Genomic DNA, 16,871 nt, shown 5'->3' with positions numbered 1-16,871 from the left:
AGCCGGTCATCTCTGTTGGCCTAAGGAGGGTCAGGGATAGGACGCGCAATCACTGACATTGGAAGGTTAGAATGTAACTTATCAATTCGAACACGTGCGTCAGTTCATCTTTAATATGCTCATCTCAAAATACAACACAGACGTCATCGCAAGCAGTTCGTGTCATCCCGGCACTTTATCTAGATGGCGTCTTTAGTACGGACGCCACAGATCCATAGCAGGGGACCAAATAAGAAGGAACTGTTCTAGCCCCAGCCCTACAAACTTGGTCTGGGCCTTCCTAATCGAGTTCAAAGCCAATGAATAAATAACAAACTAAACAAAATGCAATTCGTCATGCTGCCCCACGGGACCAATAGACGTCCCAGACCTAATCATCGCTGTCTATACACTCCCAAAGACCAAGCTGCCCGTAGAACAGCCAGACCCCAGGCCATGCCAATGCTATCTCGCAAAACATTCAGTTTACTCCCCTTGACCTCCCTCCATCCAACCGGCACCTCGGCAACCGGAATCCGAGCAAACTCAGCCAACATGAGCATCTCAACATCGAAGATCCAGCCCTCGGAATGCATATATGGGACAATATAAGGCAATGCGCCGCGCGAGAACAGCTTGAACCCGCACTGCGTGTCCTTAACAGTCGCCGTCTTAGGGGGAGTCATGAGCCACAGAATCAAATGGAACGAGTGCATTAGGAAATTGCGAAGTTTAGAGCGCTATAAGCAAAATCGTCAGCATTTGTTCTGATACTCATAAATCAACGACATCACATACCTTCACCACAGCCTCGCTCCCAACCATATGCGCCCGCGATCCAACAGCAACACCCCTCCCCTTCGCATCCTCCACATCCCGACAAGCCCCAACAAGCTTCCCCAAATCATCGAACTTGCTCGCCCCATCCGCATCCGCAAAAACAACATACTGCCCGCGAACATGGCGCATCCCGTGCGTCACCGCTCCGCCCTTGCCACGGTTACGAGTCAAGCTGACGACGCGGATCGTGCCAGGCGGGATATGCACGCCCTCGGCAGCCTGCGGCGTCCACGGGCCCGCGTGGCCCTTGGGGTGCAGGGAGAGCTGGTGGTCGCGCGCGAATCGGAACGCGACTTCCTCGGTGCGGTCTGTTGAGCCATCGGAGACGATTATGATTTCCCAGCCGCGGTCTGGCGTTGCTGCGATGTCGCCGTTCGTCGCATCTGTGTCCGGTTTACGGTTTCGCATTGAGCGGGTGTTGATTGTTTTGGTGGGGATGGCGGTCGCTGTTCCGTACATGCGTTCGAGGTAGTTGACGGCTTCTTCCAGCATGCCGACTAAGCGGTCCTCTTCGTTGTAGGCGGGGACGACGACGGACATGAAGAGCGAGGCTTGTTCGATTGTGGGGGATTGCGCTGGTTTATGGTCGCGCTTTCTGGCGTTTAGGGTGTCGAGCCAGCACGGTAGGGGTTGTGGTTCTGTGACGGCTCCATCTTGGGAGAGGGTTCTATACTTCTTTTCTTCTGGGCGCGGTTCTCGTGGTACTGGGGCGACGGATCTTATGAATATAATGAACTAGGCAATAGCGAGAGAGAGTAAAGTGTTAGTGACTTGCAATTGGGCTGCGTGTTCTCCGGGGTATACCGCGCGGTTTGGCTGGTATAGGCTGGAGGGGGAAACCCGGACTTACCAGGACAAATAGCCCTAGCAGAGTTGACAGCACAGCAACAAGTAACATCCGAAGAGGGATATCTGCCACAATGCCGACGCATTGGTGACAGACCTCGCCCAGAGCTGGCGCCATTGTGGGGGTTGAGCTGGACGGTAGGCGTGGAGACGGGGGAGATGCGGATTGGGGGAACCGTGAGTGCTGCCCGAAGGGAATTGGCAAGCACTTCGGAGAATGGCTCTTAATTCATAGAGGTAAGGTCGGGGGAATCTTCTGCCATTTGGAGGATCGGGGAGGAGAAGAGGGGAATGTTGAATGTTGCTAATCGCCAGCTTGGCCTTTTATCGGCAACAAGCTTCCGCAATCCGCATAAACTGCGGCTCCACAGTTGGGGGAGCCACGGTCCGGGGTGACACCGAGTTTATTTCCAAGGTTGTTGATGTTCATTTGTATGAACGAGCACCTCGTGGCGCAAAGATTTGCATTCCTATCAGATACTGTGAGATACATACATAGCGAGTTTGTACTGCCGTGAAAAGCATTGAAGTTGTCTCAAGGGATCAGAGCTGAAGGTTATAATCTGAACCAGGCCAGACCCGTGGAAGGGTTAATCCCCCTAATAGGCTAAACAGGACACGTTAGCGGGCCTCCGTAACCATAACCACATCGGCATTCTAGATAGTTATCGTTTGCGAGCCTTAGGTGTTTCTACCTACCACAAGAATTCAAGAAATAGGTACAACGAGAACACCGGGTACAAGGCAGAAGAGAATCCAGGGCAGTAAGAGTGGGATATTTACGAGCAGCCTCCCAAAAGGGGAGAGACTGGAACGAAGCTTGCATACACATCATGTATTTGAATACTTTTCTTCACTTATCATCTCATCTCCTTTTGAACATCTGCTTTTCAAACGTCCAATAGCACGGTGTGTGCCTGATGGTCTGTTACCCTTGCAACAAATCATCCGTACATACCAACCAAAGAGATTTCGGCCCAAACAATGTGGAGTCGAGACTGACTTCTTCATAGCAATTCAATATGCGAGTCTCCCGGATGGGTGTTCGAGGTAATCTCGGTCCAGAAATTAGTTGAAGGATGTCCCCTGGGTTCCAAGACCGAATTAGGTATGGTAGAATGACATAACCCAGTTGGTGGCGACGATGGGTAACATGATGGATATACCGGATCCAATATTGAAGCAGACTGCGGAAGCATCCCGGGGACAGGCGAGTCCCTCATGGACTCCATTATCAGGTGCAAGATACCATGAAAGGAGATCCTCGGGGTTGAAAGGTTCCGGATAGCGGCAGGCCTTGGTCGAAGGGGAGATCTGTCATCTGATATCTGCCGTGTAGTCGATGGGCGACACATGAATTTCCTGCCTGGAATAACGAATGAAAAGGGATCCATCTCCAGTCGTGTACAGAAAGGGCCCAAAGAAGTGGCTGGGGCTTAGGAAGGCTTGAGCACTAATGCGAAGAAGGATGCAGGATCGAAAGAGATAGCAAAGAGGATATCAGGAAGACTCCAGCCCCGAATGAGCCCCGTCGGGAAAGAGCGCATCCCGCGCTACACAACGGAGTTCGCAAGAAAGCCAGCAGTCATCCCATAACCACTTTGTACATTTGCTGCACCCGCTGCATCTCCTGGTCTGTTGGGGCTTCTATGTTGTTGGTGAATGAAGGGTTCCAGAGAGGGAAGTGGGCGACTCTGCGATTGGCGCGTAGTATTCTGCTAATCGGGTCGGTTGAAACAGGTGCGTCTGGTCGTAGGTTATCCAGCGAGAATACTAGAATATGGTCAGTTCTACATGTGCAGTCAAAGAGGAGAGAAAACAGACAGTTGCAATCCGCACACCAAGCCAGAGACACCGATGTGTTCTGGAAATAACTGTCGAGTGTTGTTCGATGTATGGTATGTCGTCCTCCAGTGGAGCGTCGTCAAAGAATCCTTCTGGATAGTAAAGCAAACTCCACGCCTGTCCTCTGATCAAAGAATCCTCCGATAGCTGTTTAGGGGTTGTGTCGTCGAGAATCGGGAAAGACTCGTCTTCGATCTTCGAGATGATCGTGTCGGGGCGGAACAATGTGTTCAGATACTTTGCGAGGAGTGACCACGGAACCAACGGCTCCAATCGTTGGATGGCGGCCGGGTTGAGAGTCAAACACCAGATAAATGCCATTGAAATGTGCACGCTGGCGTACATGTTCGGGTCGTCGGGTTGGCCGAGCATGACAATCAGTGTATGGAATGCGAGAGAGCTTGCTTGGAACGCGAATTGAGATGCGATATCGGTGTATGCGGCGGTATTGATGGGTGGCGCAGTCGATGCCCACTGAATTGCCAGTGACCTCTCCTCTGCTGTTGGGTTGCGTAATCTCAAAGTCCAATCTCTTTCCATGACCCCGTTCTTCCTTCCATACTCGAGTATTGAACAAATATTACAAGATGTGATCTGGACGCCTGCCTGGCCGTGCCGACTGACTCGGCTAATCTCCGTCCGCAAAATAGTAAGAAACGCATTTGCCCGGTTAACAAATTCATGCACCGGAACTTCCAAGAAGAGCGCGCCATGGGCCGTCACGAATGAATCAATCAAGTTTTGCGTGTGAGCAGGCACCCTCATCAGAGGCGTTGCTAGCTGGATCATGCTACCCATAGAAGCGGGAAAGCGGTCCAGACAGATCAGTGCTTTGTTGTAGTGGAAGTACTGCTGGAGAACGTCCGGGCGAGCGAGCACAGCAAGATGATGCTGAACACGGCCATTTTCTGCACTTCGTTTTGCGTCTTGCCCATACCAGTATCTCGAAATCCCGGCCCAGAGATCGCGCTCCTTTCTGTCGAGTTCTTCGACCGCCATCCGGTATCGTGCCAAATCTCCTAGGCACTCAACCCAAGTCTCTCTGAAATCGGGCACGCTTTCTAGTAGTAATGTTATCATCGAGTACGCGAGGTAGATGTAAGAGAGCATGTGCTCCATCGACTCGGGGAGTTTCTGACGCAGCAACTCTAGAAATGCATGTATGCCGTAGCGCCACATTCGACCTGGCATTCCGTACTTGGCCGGCAAGCCTTTGACGAGGGGACCAGCGGAAGGGTGTTGAGAGGCGAGGAAGAAGTCGTGATGTTCGAAGAGGAGGGTTCGGTGCACGGAGACGAGCACCTGCCACTGAGCTTGTGAGAGTTCGACCTTTGATTGCGCTTGTTGCGTGTCGATTTCCATGCACTTCTGCTCCACCTTGAACAACCCTTTATAGATTCCGCGCACTTCGTTGATTAGTTGCTCTTCGGTGATGGGGTGTGTCGGCGGTTGCTTGAACATCTCTGGAGGCTTTTCTTCCTGAGCAACCACGTTTGCATCGGCCATCTCCACGTTTCGATCATTTCCAGATTCAACCGCCATTTGACTGTGCGCAGCACTGGGGGCTGGTTGTGATGTCTGTAGATCTGGACTTGTCACAAAGCCCTGAGTTGAATGTGCTTCGTTCTCTCGGGGGGAACTAGTACCAACACTTCGCTCTGGGCTGTATTGGCTTAGGTACTGAGGCACGCCAGTCTTTATAGGTTGAGACGAAGCCGACGCCGATAGCCGCCGAGTTTCTCTCGAGATGCGTAAGCTGTTTCTGCGACGCGATTTACCGACACCTACGCTGGCACGAGGCGAGCTTTTGACTCGCACCCCGTGGCTACTATGTGTTCCAGATGTGCCAGCATCTGCTATAACACCACTTGAATTTGGTCGGGCACTGGTGAGCGGCAAACTGGCCGCGCAGCAGCCTTGGAGACCCATGGATTCGGAGATGAGCTCCTGTGACAACAAGTGTCTCATGGACCGCCTAGGCGAAGGATTAGACATAATACCAGTAGTTAAAGCCCAGTCGATAACCTGCCTGGGGGACACGTCGCCAACGACTCGGTCTGAGATCCTGGTCTTGGCATCCAATCGGCTCCGAAAACTGCGCCTTGGCCTTGGCTCCTTACGGCACTTGTCGGCCATTTCAACAATTCATCTGCGGAGAATTAGCCAATAATTTTCGAGTCCATTTTCGAGTCTGACGTACTGAAGGGGTACCCGACGGTGAGGAAAGGGAGAGAGAGAACGCGGTCAAATCGGGCTCACTTGGTCATCATTAAGGGGAGATTGGTACAGTTGGTTAAGACTACAAGGGGGAAAGCTCCAATAGATATTTTATATAAAGCAAGCATCATTGGAAGGCACCCAGTCTGCAAAACCCGGGTGTTGTTGGACTAGGATCTCCTGCCGATCAGCCTGGCCTATCACTCTACATGCATTCAATTTCACACTGGTTGCCTTGTCCCGATGACTTTGTCCGATCTGCGTATCCCTAGAACATTCGAAGTACTGGAAGAATTCCACGGCTTCTCAGCCCCTGGACTCACCTGCGTCAGTTCTTTCTTGACGGCGGCTGATTCCTGCAATGATTGAGGCAATAACCGCCCCCTCCTGGAGGTCTATATTTCCGCCTCATCTTTGTCCATGCCCCATGGATGCAGCAGTCAACAAATCTTAGCTTAAGATCTGCATCCATAAGATGACAAAAAGAACAAACCCTATCCCCAACAGCTGATATTCTCATTTATCTGACAAGTCCCTCCCTCAACTAACCAGTTCCAGTCTACTCCGTACTCAGTACTGTGTGCCCAACAGCCCCGGATTGACACCCAACAGTGATTGTGACTTGCGCCGCCACCCGGTCCGAGGCAACACTCCACGAGCCAAGGAGTCACCCGCCTTGCGCGTAGCGCTGGGGCATTGTTTGGCTGTCACCGCTCTTTGCTACCACCGCCGACGGTCCGACCATACAGAACCCCATTTTCACACCGAAGCTTCAGCACTGACCATGGTGATATTGCCTCAAAGAGTGATCCTCAAATTTCTGCCTCCAGCCGAGCCACCTAGGTAGAGTTTAGGAGCACCCGGGTGCAAGTCCCTTGCTGTCACGTTGAGCATTGACGGATATACGCCCACACAATTAGCTTTGGGATTGGATTGCCAGTGGACAGGGTTCTTTGGAGCTCTGATTATGTCCTCGTCACTTGGTCCCGAATCCGATGTGCCGGGTTGCCAAAGAATTACCCACGAGGGACCACATGGTGTCGAGTTGTCGGAATGCTCAGGTGAGACACTGCTAATATCACATCGGTCTCAAACTGGGTAGTCTGTACTTGAGCTCCGATACAGTGAGATGATTAGATTAGGCACAAACTCAGCTCTGATCACCATCTTAGTCGGTGAGAAGCATATGACTAGCCACCTACATACAGCAGAGTGTAGTTAGTATCGCGAGCCTAACGTTAGGTAGAGCAGTGGTCAAAGTATGTACATAGCGACCGAAGCACCCAATGTGTATCAACAGCTACAATATGCCAAACTCGTTTTGTTCTTAACCGGAGAATACTGTTGAAACAATTCTCTTGGCATAATAGGAATCCATCAGACTGTGGATGTCTCGAGCTCTGACCTCGTCTTTACGTTGTTTGTAGGACTGCCTAATCCTCCCACTAAGCGCCACAACGGACCCCATCACAGAATGCGCGTTTATAACTTCGAGAAGTTAACCAATGATTTCCAGCTGTACAAAATAGACATAGTTATCTCTATATAGGTACGCAGTAAGCTACTATAACCAAACCAAGTCCCACAAACCCAACCCGGGTCGCATTTCAACAAGGCAACTGACGCAGTCCACCCAAAACAGTGTCCATCTAGCCCCCATTTACTCCGGTCCATTTCCTCGCCCTTCCGGACCCTTCTCCCGTTCAACTTAAATTGAGCCCCCTGCATGGGGAGTGTGATATTGAAAGCCACACGGGAAGGAGCAGGAAGTCACGAGTGGCCGAGTGCAGGTAGATAAATACGGCTAGAATCACATCACCCGGGTAAAGACTAAAGAGACTGAGTAAGTTTGAGGATAGTTAGAGGGGTCCCCGCTAAGTAAAAAGCTCACACCGAGACTGCCCTGCCAAGGGCCCGAGTACCTGTACAGGGGAGGTGCGTCTGCATTTTACGCAATAAACTTGCATGGAATGTGTGGTGATGGGGACTAGCGTGCTGCGGAGCGGGGAAAAAGGCTTGCATGAGTTCACCCGGGTAAATGGTTAAGAAGCTAGGTGGTTATCACTTATCAGCTGTGTGATGGGGAACAGGCACGACTTAGCCCATCTACTTGGGGGTGAATAAGTGATAATCTTAAAACCCTAAGACGCGTAGAAGAGTAGAAGAGCGTCGATTTGTCCCTGACGTCATACCCCAAATCAAAACAATGAACTTATGAACCTTCATACGCGCAACTACCAAGATATCACCAACTCTGAACACATTGCAACCCACTTAACCCAAATTAATGCACTCCCTCCGCTTAGCCACACGACACCTAAGAACACGCGACCCCAGCAGAGCCATTAACATCAAACCAAAAGCAGCAATAGCAATGTCCACATTCACAATCACCGACAAAAACCTACCAGTCAATAGCATCCCAGACCTAACACAGAATGAATTGCTCTCATTCCCCGCTTTCAAGATCTGGATAACAACGCTACAACAATCGCTCGCTCGACAGAGCCACCCCCTCGCACGAGTTCCACCAAGACCCATACCTCCTCCGCAAGATCGACATCCAATCCATTGACCGATTCGGCGGTGGCCGACTGGGTTTCGTCAAGCTGAAAGCGGAGGTATCAAACGGTCAGGGCGAGAAATTACCGGGTAGTGTCTTTTTACGGGGTGGGAGTGTTGGTATGTTGGTGAGTTGAACCCTATCCTTTCCTATACACATAGAAGAAAAAAGTGATAGGCCCAGCCCATACCCTTCTAATACAAAGGAACAGCTCATTCTACAACCAGACGACATCCCCAACCCAACAGAAGAAGACAAGCGCGTAATCTTAACAATCCAACCCCGCATCCCTGCCGGCTCACTCTCCTTCGCTGAGATCCCAGCCGGAATGCTCGATGACAGCGGGACATTTGCCGGTGGCGCAGCGAAGGAGATTGAAGAGGAGACTGGGCTACGGGTTGAGCAGGGGGATCTGGTTGATATGACATCGCTGGCGCTGCAGGCTGCGCAGGAACCGGGATCTGGTGAGAGGCTTCAAAGTGCTGTTTATCCGTCTCCTGGTGGGAGTGATGAGTTTATTCCGCTGTTTTTGTGTCGGAAGGTCATGTCGAGGGGTGGGATTGAGGAGTTGCAGGGGAAGTTGACGGGGTTGAGGGAACGGGGGGAGAAGATTACGCTTAAGGTTGTGCCTTTGTTGGATTTGTGGAAGGAGGGGATTAGGGATGGGAAGACTTTGGCTGCTTGGGCTTTGTATCAGGGGTTGAGGCAGGAGGGGTTGATTTAATGGGACCGGTGTATGTAGGACTCTTGAAAGGAAGTGGGCATTAGAATTGGGGTGCGAGTTCTTTTCGTATTTGTTAATGCTTCTATGACCTGGTAAGTAACAAAAACTACAGGCTCATAGCTTCCACTTCTTCGCAAGTTCAATTCCCTCGGCAATGGTCCCAACGCGGGCATCAATGGCAAAGCCCTGTCCCTCGAGTTTCTTCAACTCATCAAACAGATTGGTCAAAGGAACCGTGAAGCACTCAATGAACTCATTCTCCTCGAGTTTGGGCACGGGCTTCTGGTTCTCAGGAAGAGACAAGTCGATCTCGATATGAACCATGTTCAAGTTGGTGTTGCACATTCCTGGGTCTAGCCACATCGCATTATTTCCGTCAGTGAACAGCTCCCATAAAGCCAAGAGTGAATAAAATAGCCGAATACACACCGTTGAACATCACTGGGCTGGTCTCCTTCGCCACACCAATATAACCCGTCTCCTCCATTAGTTCCCGAACAGCACACTGCTCGGGCGTCTCATTGGCATCAATGAGACCCGCAGGAATCTCAATGACGCTTGCATTGACAGGTGGCCGGTATTGTTTCTGCAGTAGAATCTCCGGGCCGGTATCTTTGTTGAAAATAGCCACGATGCCAACACCATCAAGGTCAATACCAGCAGGACGAGTCTGGTAAGTGCTGTTAGCATCAATTCAACCACGAAGATCCTCAAGCAATCGCTTTGCTGCAGCCAAGGTTGGGCTTAGTCAAAAGAGTCGGCAAATATTCCAAGGCGACCAATCACCACTCTCGGTGATACGAAAACCAGGCAACAACCCGGGTTTATGCAACCATGGCCTGATTTGGATAGGACAAGACCTATCACTAGATCCAGATCTACCATGCAGGCAGCATCCATGACATTTCCCCAGGCGTTTTGGAATAACCCTGAACATTGCATACGGATACGGATACACCGTGTGTAACGCATCTACCCGGGTTCATCAAAGCAAACGTCGCGCATAAAGCGGATAGACACAGAAGCAAAAACATGCAAAAAGAAGGGTCTTACCGTACGCTCAGCTGATTCCCAGGTTCTCTCTACACCCAGCGGGTCTGTGTAAGTCGTCTTGACTAGTTTCGTCCAGCGGGCTTCGCTGGGGTCCTGATCAGAGGCGATGAGTTAGTCAGATGCAGCCAGCCTTTTTTTTATCGAATATCCTCTAGATACAATGGAGCTCGAGAGCTTAAAGAGAGGGTAACGCACCAAAGGACCACGCGAGACGAGTTTCGATTCAGTCTGTGGTGGAGCTGACATCGTGAAGGGTGGACTGTACACGAAGTGAGAATAGTGGTCCTTGAGGACGAGGTATAGAAGCCGATGAATTCGTCCAATAGATCGAGTACCTACCAAACTGAATGTCGCGAGCAAAGTGACCAATCCGCGGGGGGTGCGGGGTTGAGCTTATCTGATTCTTATCGGTCCGATAAGTACGATAAGGTTTGTCCTCGTTTGGTTTTCGAGATGCCTGTCTTTATGTCTGAATCATTCACAAAGAAAATGGTTTAGGTGGGTTAGTACAAGCCTTGTTTCTTTCAATTTTGAGACATATTCTTAGGTCTTTCTCGATTCTTGACTGGATTTCTTGCTCTCGTGTGGAGAAACCTACGCTGGAGTGACAAGTAGTGCCTCTTTCTGCGCTTTCAGATCCATTCCCCTGTAGTTGGATACAGCCCAAAGCGATTGAGCGTCTCCAACTAACCAGGGCTCTTTGATGTCCCCTCTATGGATCAACATCCGGTCAAAGCAGTCGAGAAACTCTATACCCTACGAAGTAACCCCGTACAGAACTAGGAATTGAAACTAGTCGTGACAAGGCATTGCTAAATGGTATCTTCCATTGCGCATCGATGTCCGTCTATGCGTAGACGGAATATACTGAATATACTAATGCACCACAGAGAAAGTAGCAATGGTTGGACACAGCCCAACCCCAAGCGAAACTTGCCATTCTCTTGCCAAGAGAGACTGGAAGTAACTTGCGATAGGAGAATGTATCAGGGATCAAATTCCACGGCCATGGAATTGCTAAAAATGAAGACGAAAAATAAACACCATAACGACCATACGCTTGCTATCATAACATCATGAGCGTATCAGTCTCATCGGTACCTAGAAGCGTACTCAAAGGCTCGGCTGAATATCAGTGGCGCGACCCTCTTCGATGGTCTGGAGACACTTCTGGAAATCAGACCAATTGTACATGACACATCGTGCGCCAAGGTCAGTCAGGGTCTGAGCCATCTCCTTCTGGACATCTTCGCCTTTGTAGCTGCCAACGTACGCAATGACGGGGATGCCGGCGCGGATGGCCGAAAGAGCGCCGGACTTGCTGTCCTCGATGGCAACAGCCTCCTCGGCCTTCTTGCCGACCTTCTCGAGAGCATGCAGGTAGATAGCGGGATCGGGTTTAGAGGTAGGCTTCGGCAGAGATGAAGCCGCGCTGAAGATCTTATCCTCGTCAAAGTACTTGTCCTGACCGACCTTCTTGATGGAAGCGATCACGCGACGCAGAGCGGAAGAGGAGACGACGGCAAGGCCGTACTTTTTCTCATTGTAGACCTTCTCCAATTCCTCGCTGGCACCAACGCAGGGCTGGGCTTTGGCCTCCAACTTGGCGATAACCATATCCTCTTCCTTGGTGACATACTTCTCAAACTGGTCCAGCGGGACCTCGAACTTGTACAAGGCCTGCAGGGAGACCATCATGCCGCGGAAGTTCTGGCCGACGAATTCTTTGATGAGCTGCTCGCCGGTGTAACGCTCGGGGATGTTGTTGTCCGCCAGAAGCTCATTGGCAAGTTCGGCGCAGGCCTCAAAGGCTAGCTCCTCCGAAAGGACCAGAGTGTTGTCGCAATCGAAGAAGATTTCTGTGATCTGCAGTAATGGTCAGCGTTGGTGGGTCTCTCATGAAGTTGCGGCGACTTCAAACCTTGCCCATGATGAATGTGCGGAAGATAGATCCGGTGTTTGTTTATTAAGATTGAGGTGAATGCGACTGAGTAGGAGTGGTAAAAGTGAATTCAATCTGGTTTATCGGAAGAGAGACGGGGATGCAGCAGATGAAGAGCAATGGAGAGAAGAGGATAAGTTAGGGAAAGGAAATCGGCGGTTCGGAAGTATTTAAGTCGAGGCAAGAGCCGACCAGGGACCTGCCACAAGCCATGACGCCGCAATCACAATGTAGGGAAACCGGGCCAGAGCGGGAGGGGCTGGTTACTAACGTGGGGGTGGAGGTACTTGGTACCTGAGTTAGCTAGAATATTCGATATGAAATCAGGTCTCTGGTACCTCCATTGTCAACTCTCCGACCAATAAATGCACAGACCACACCTCCAACTAGTCCATTTACAGTTTAGTGCCCCTTTTCTACTCCGGGCAGGCACGATGTTTGGTTTCACCTCGCCCTTTCCTCACCGGCGTTCTCCATTTCAATGCGCCTCTTCCGAGAACACAACCATGACGCGTTTGAATATGTCCTGATATAAGAGTCTCGTGATATATGGCCGAGTACTCTCATGTGACTTCCTTATACTGCATGCATAACAAAGTTACTTTCTGATCCCGTGAGAGTACAACTCTCTAGGCCACGGCCTGCGAAGCAGGCATTTCATTGGATGCGACACGGTGTTTCTACTATGAGCCTACTAGGCCCAAACTCATGCCGCACGGTCTTGTCTCCGTCTGCTTGTCTTCCGAGGGAAATTTAAACCCCAGTTCGCATAGGACTGCTGGCAATGATTGAAACTCATTTACTCCGTGCAAGGATGGCCAAAGGTCATTGATTTCGTTTATTGGTCCATATCCCCGTGCTGTCTGAAATTGCTTAGGCGGCCAGATAGTATCGAGTATGCACCTGGACAGTAAAAGCATGCTTGGCGGCTTGGGACTGAAAGTAGGACCCGTTATGGTGGAGGAATCTATCCCAGGTTAGACTATTCCAATCTCGGTAATATACTGCTGAGTGATTTGATTCATTTATACCTCATCCTCATACAAGGACTATAGATCTACTACACTGTCACCTACGCAGTAAGAGGCATAGAGAAATGTGCTTAAGGATAGCTCGTATCCGGATTCAAAAGCAAATGTCTGTATGGACCACAATATCGTAGCTAGACTCAGTAAGACTGTAAGTGTTCGGTTTTATTCCATCTCCATCCAGATTTACACCAGTTTACACCACCAGGAACCAAATCGCACTGCCGTTGTGCACGTCACACCAACTTGGATCCACCACCTCCATACAGCTTATCGTGATTGGTTAACTTGAATCGTGGACCCAGGTGCCAATTCCACAACAGTCTTCCTTCACATTCGACCGAGCCAAAAGTGAAACAAAGAGAAAAGCCGCATCAACTGAAGATACTGTGTATACCAATTTCACCGAAACAAATTCGGCCAGCCGGACCCAAATCTCGGCCCAACCCTGCACAAGCAGCCCGGAAATCCGAAACGCTCCCAGTGCGACCTCAAAGTGCGTCTTGATAGAAATATTGTGTATTCCACATACTTTGCACTGACAACCCCAGGAAAGGGACGGGAACGCAAACATGGGATCAGCAGGGACACTGCCAACCCTGGACTCTCTCTATTTCCCGTCGGCGCAGCAGTCCATTTCCCAAACACTCTCGACGTTGCGCCGATCGGCACTGTCCGTCTCCAACCGGCTTCAATCTATTGAGACCGATGCCACCTTTGTGCAAGAGGTCGCCGATCACTACGGCCTACCATTGGTTGCCAATGAGCGCTGCGGAAGCTGGTATATCCCGCCCACGACCAAGGCTGGCAGTGCTTATTTCAAAAGCACCGATGGCCATTCCGGGCAGTGGGACTTTAGCTTGCGTAGGTTGAATCTACAGTTGCTCTCGCTGGCCAAGGAGCATGGAGGGTACGTCTAATGTCTTTGCTCTTGTTGTTTTATCCTTGGTGCATTATATTCCTGTTTCGTGTGTCTCTGGTCCATACTCTTCGTGGAGGTCTACATCAAACCATGACGAAGTATCAACTGCGGCAACTCCACACTGCAAGATGCCTTCAACGGCGCAGGAGAAGATCGAAAGCTGACTAACTATTTTTGTCAATGCTGCAGCTGTGTAATCGCCGATTCGACTCGCCGAGGCAAACGTATGTACTACCTGCGTTATCCCCCGGCCGAAAATTATGTCCAACCCGGCTAAAACTTGAGCTCCCTGCTGACCCGCCGCCAGTGATGCCAGACGCGCTCTCAAAAACAGTCCCAATCTGGGCCGCCGTCCTAAACCGGGTCCTATTCCCATCCGAAACTGCATACCATCCAGTCCAACTCCCACCCAATTACTTGGGTGAATCCGAAGAAGCCCAAATCTCAAATCGAATCGACGGTTTCGTCCATTCTCTCAAGGTATGTATCCATGCAGTTATCACATAAACCCCGAAAACACTAGTTGCACAGCCTGCCCATTCCCCCGGACAAGAGTGAGTGGCTGATATCTGACTTTTTCTCAGAACCTAAAACTCGACTTGGACAATCTGCGCGAGCAACTCGGCAAACCGTTCCAAATCGTCTGGGCCAATAGGTCATACTTCCACCCATCAGATCTGCACAAGAGCAATGACTACCATCTGCTGGTACTCTGCTCCGCGTCGAAGCGTGTGCACGGCGCCGAGATGTCCGAGGGCGGATACATCCAAGGCGCGGGCGATGATAGCGAGGCGTGGGCGTATGGGCTGACGCCGCCGGTCTTCTGGGCCAATCAGGATATCTTGAAGAGTACGCCAGAGGACGAGTTGCCGGAGCTAATTGATAGGCTGGTTGCTGAGCATAAGCGGTTGGATGTTGCTCAGGATGCAACGGTCATTTCGCCGACGCGCAATCTCTATATCGGTTCGGCAAAGGCAGGTGATGATGCTGGGGGTCGGTATGATCTTATCATCGATTGCAATGGGAAAGCTGCGGCAGGGGAGGAAGATGCAAGGAGACTCAGTCTGGGATGTGATTCTGGAAAATTGGGGAGTCGGGATTTGCGCAAATCTCTGGATAAAGTGCGTGATTTTGTCGCTGCGCGTCTGGGAGCAGACCCATCGCTCTCGGTACTGGTTACCTGTGAGAGTGGGAAGGATCTTTCGGCAGGGACACTTCTGGCGATTGTGTGTCTGTTCTATAATGATGAAGGTATGTATGCAGATACCCAGATGGTTGGGTGATGGATTCGGACGCTATCTGAACGCAAAGGAAAAATTGACTAACTATTTCTTTACAGGCGGATTTGATGCCTCACTGAGCAAACGGACGATCAGCAAGCAGTTCATTCGACAGCGGCTAGCCTGGCTCGTGTCGTCAAAACATGATCTAAACCCGTCTCGAGCCACGCTTCAATCAGTCAATGCTTTCCTGATGCAGCCGCCGGATTATTGACATTAAGTTGAGCGATGTGATTATGGTGCATTGCTTTAATTGCGTCTGGGTTATTCCCAAGCGTCGGTCCCTTGAGGACACTCCGTGAAGCTGCTCATTCGTTGCTCACAGCCTCCACAATGGCGCCGGCACTACCCTGATCAAGGGCATCCAGCACAGCCATATCGTCTTTGCTGATATCGAAGTCGAACACATCCATGTTCGAGACGATTCGTTCGGGACTGTCGGACTTGGGCAAAGGAACCCAGCCCTTCTGCAAGGCGTAGCGGATCAGCACCTGCTGAGTGGCCTTGCCGTATTTCTTCGCCACATCCACGAGAGTTGGGTCGTTGGCCTTATAATTCCGCACGATAGGCGAGTACGCCTCAACGATAATGCCATTATTCCGGCAGTATTCCACGATCACGCGCTGCTGGCACCAAGGGTGGAGCTGTAGAAGATAAAAGAAGTCAGTCATCAGGAACAAACAAAATATCAAGAAAATACAAGTATGGCAGATGACACTGACCTCGATCTGGTTCACATGAGGCGGCCACACTTGGGCATACGAGCGCATTTCCTCGATATGCCCCACACCCCAATTGCTAACACCGATACTCTTCGCCTTGCCCTCTGCGTACAGCTTCTCGAGCGCCTGCCACAAAAGCTTGCGCCCTGCAGAGCCCGAGCTGGACGAGTGAATCAAGAACAAATCAACGTATCCATCAGCGCCACCGATCTTGTGCACGGAAGCTAGCAATTTATCGTAGGTAGCCTCGATTGACGCGGCGGGGCTGAGGATCTTCGTCGTGGCGAAGACTTCCTCCCTCGGCACGCCGGAGGTGCGCAGTGCCTCGCCGACCTCCGCCTCGTTGGCGTAGAACTGTGCTGTGTCGATGTGTCGGTAGCCCGCCTCCAATGCCTTCAGGCAGGACTTGACGCATTGGTGGGTTGGGGAGCGGTAGACGCCGAACCCGAGGCGCGGAATGCGGACGCCCGAGTTCGGGAGGGGGAGGGTGTCGGTGATCTTGAGGGAGGCAGACATTATGGTGAGGCTGAAGGGGGTATCGTACTTGTAGCGAGGAAGAAAAAGTTCGCTGGGAGCTTTCGTGTCTTTGAATGGAATAACCTACTGGCCCCGCTTTGGGAAATGAGGTCATTCTCACGTGACTCAACAGACACCTAGGCTATCGCGGCTTCGCGGCATCATGTATCATGTTCCCCAGGCTGGTATGTGCAAATGCAATAGCTAGCTTGATTCAATTTCTGTCCATCTGGCCAGCTGCTTGTATTTCATACCAGGTCTTTCAATAGTATGATAGTGTCAACCAGGCTTGCGATCGTGAACACTGTCCCTCGTTGTTGTAGACCTCTACGGGTGGCCAGGGCTCAATGAATTGCGTGATAGTGCTAGGACGAGCTTTAAACGTTATTGCGCC

At 51.0% G+C, this 16,871-nt stretch overlaps 7 protein-coding genes across 7 annotated transcripts; 2 read left to right on the top strand and 5 right to left on the bottom strand.

The window, feature by feature from the left end:
* Positions 1–374: 374 nt before the first annotated feature.
* On the bottom strand, positions 375–1,783 carry N7515_000544 (dolichyl-phosphate beta-glucosyltransferase; the record flags this gene model as incomplete). The annotated part of the gene is made up of 3 exons (XM_056661288.1): positions 375–719; positions 778–1,554; positions 1,670–1,783. The coding sequence occupies 3 exons, from the start codon at positions 1,781–1,783 to the stop codon at positions 375–377; spliced, it is 1,236 nt and encodes a 411-aa protein (XP_056526454.1).
* A 1,467-nt stretch (positions 1,784–3,250) lies between these two features.
* Positions 3,251–5,646, bottom strand: N7515_000543 (uncharacterized protein; the record flags this gene model as incomplete). Its single annotated transcript, XM_056661287.1, has 2 exons — positions 3,251–3,438; positions 3,507–5,646. 2 exons carry the CDS (start codon positions 5,644–5,646, stop codon positions 3,251–3,253), a joined length of 2,328 nt encoding a protein of 775 aa, XP_056526453.1.
* Positions 5,647–8,014: 2,368 nt separating this feature from the next.
* Positions 8,015–9,014, top strand: N7515_000542 (putative NUDIX family hydrolase; the record flags this gene model as incomplete). Its single annotated transcript, XM_056661286.1, has 3 exons — positions 8,015–8,103; positions 8,234–8,417; positions 8,502–9,014. 3 exons carry the CDS (start codon positions 8,015–8,017, stop codon positions 9,012–9,014), a joined length of 786 nt encoding a protein of 261 aa, XP_056526452.1.
* Positions 9,015–9,128: 114 nt separating this feature from the next.
* On the bottom strand, positions 9,129–10,313 carry N7515_000541 (MutT/nudix family protein; the record flags this gene model as incomplete). The annotated part of the gene is made up of 4 exons (XM_056661285.1): positions 9,129–9,367; positions 9,444–9,684; positions 10,068–10,160; positions 10,263–10,313. 4 exons carry the CDS (start codon positions 10,311–10,313, stop codon positions 9,129–9,131), a joined length of 624 nt encoding a protein of 207 aa, XP_056526451.1.
* Positions 10,314–11,180: 867 nt separating this feature from the next.
* On the bottom strand, positions 11,181–11,997 carry N7515_000540 (HAD family hydrolase; the record flags this gene model as incomplete). The annotated part of the gene is made up of 2 exons (XM_056661284.1): positions 11,181–11,933; positions 11,989–11,997. 2 exons carry the CDS (start codon positions 11,995–11,997, stop codon positions 11,181–11,183), a joined length of 762 nt encoding a protein of 253 aa, XP_056526450.1.
* A 1,612-nt stretch (positions 11,998–13,609) lies between these two features.
* Positions 13,610–15,453, top strand: N7515_000539 (initiator tRNA phosphoribosyl transferase family protein; the record flags this gene model as incomplete). Its single annotated transcript, XM_056661283.1, has 5 exons — positions 13,610–13,947; positions 14,149–14,183; positions 14,276–14,439; positions 14,544–15,210; positions 15,299–15,453. The coding sequence occupies 5 exons, from the start codon at positions 13,610–13,612 to the stop codon at positions 15,451–15,453; spliced, it is 1,359 nt and encodes a 452-aa protein (XP_056526449.1).
* Positions 15,454–15,547: 94 nt separating this feature from the next.
* N7515_000538 (aldo/keto reductase family protein) lies at positions 15,548–16,477 on the bottom strand (the record flags this gene model as incomplete). The annotated part of the gene is made up of 2 exons (XM_056661282.1): positions 15,548–15,883; positions 15,962–16,477. 2 exons carry the CDS (start codon positions 16,475–16,477, stop codon positions 15,548–15,550), a joined length of 852 nt encoding a protein of 283 aa, XP_056526448.1.
* Positions 16,478–16,871: the final 394 nt, after the last annotated feature.

The sequence above is a fragment of the Penicillium bovifimosum genome (genome assembly GCF_028826915.1).
Source record: "Penicillium bovifimosum strain IBT 22155 chromosome Unknown utg000001l_segment0_segment0, whole genome shotgun sequence".
Classification (NCBI taxonomy): Eukaryota; Fungi; Ascomycota; class Eurotiomycetes; order Eurotiales; family Aspergillaceae; genus Penicillium; species Penicillium bovifimosum.
This window is presented reverse-complemented; position numbering and strand designations above follow the sequence as displayed.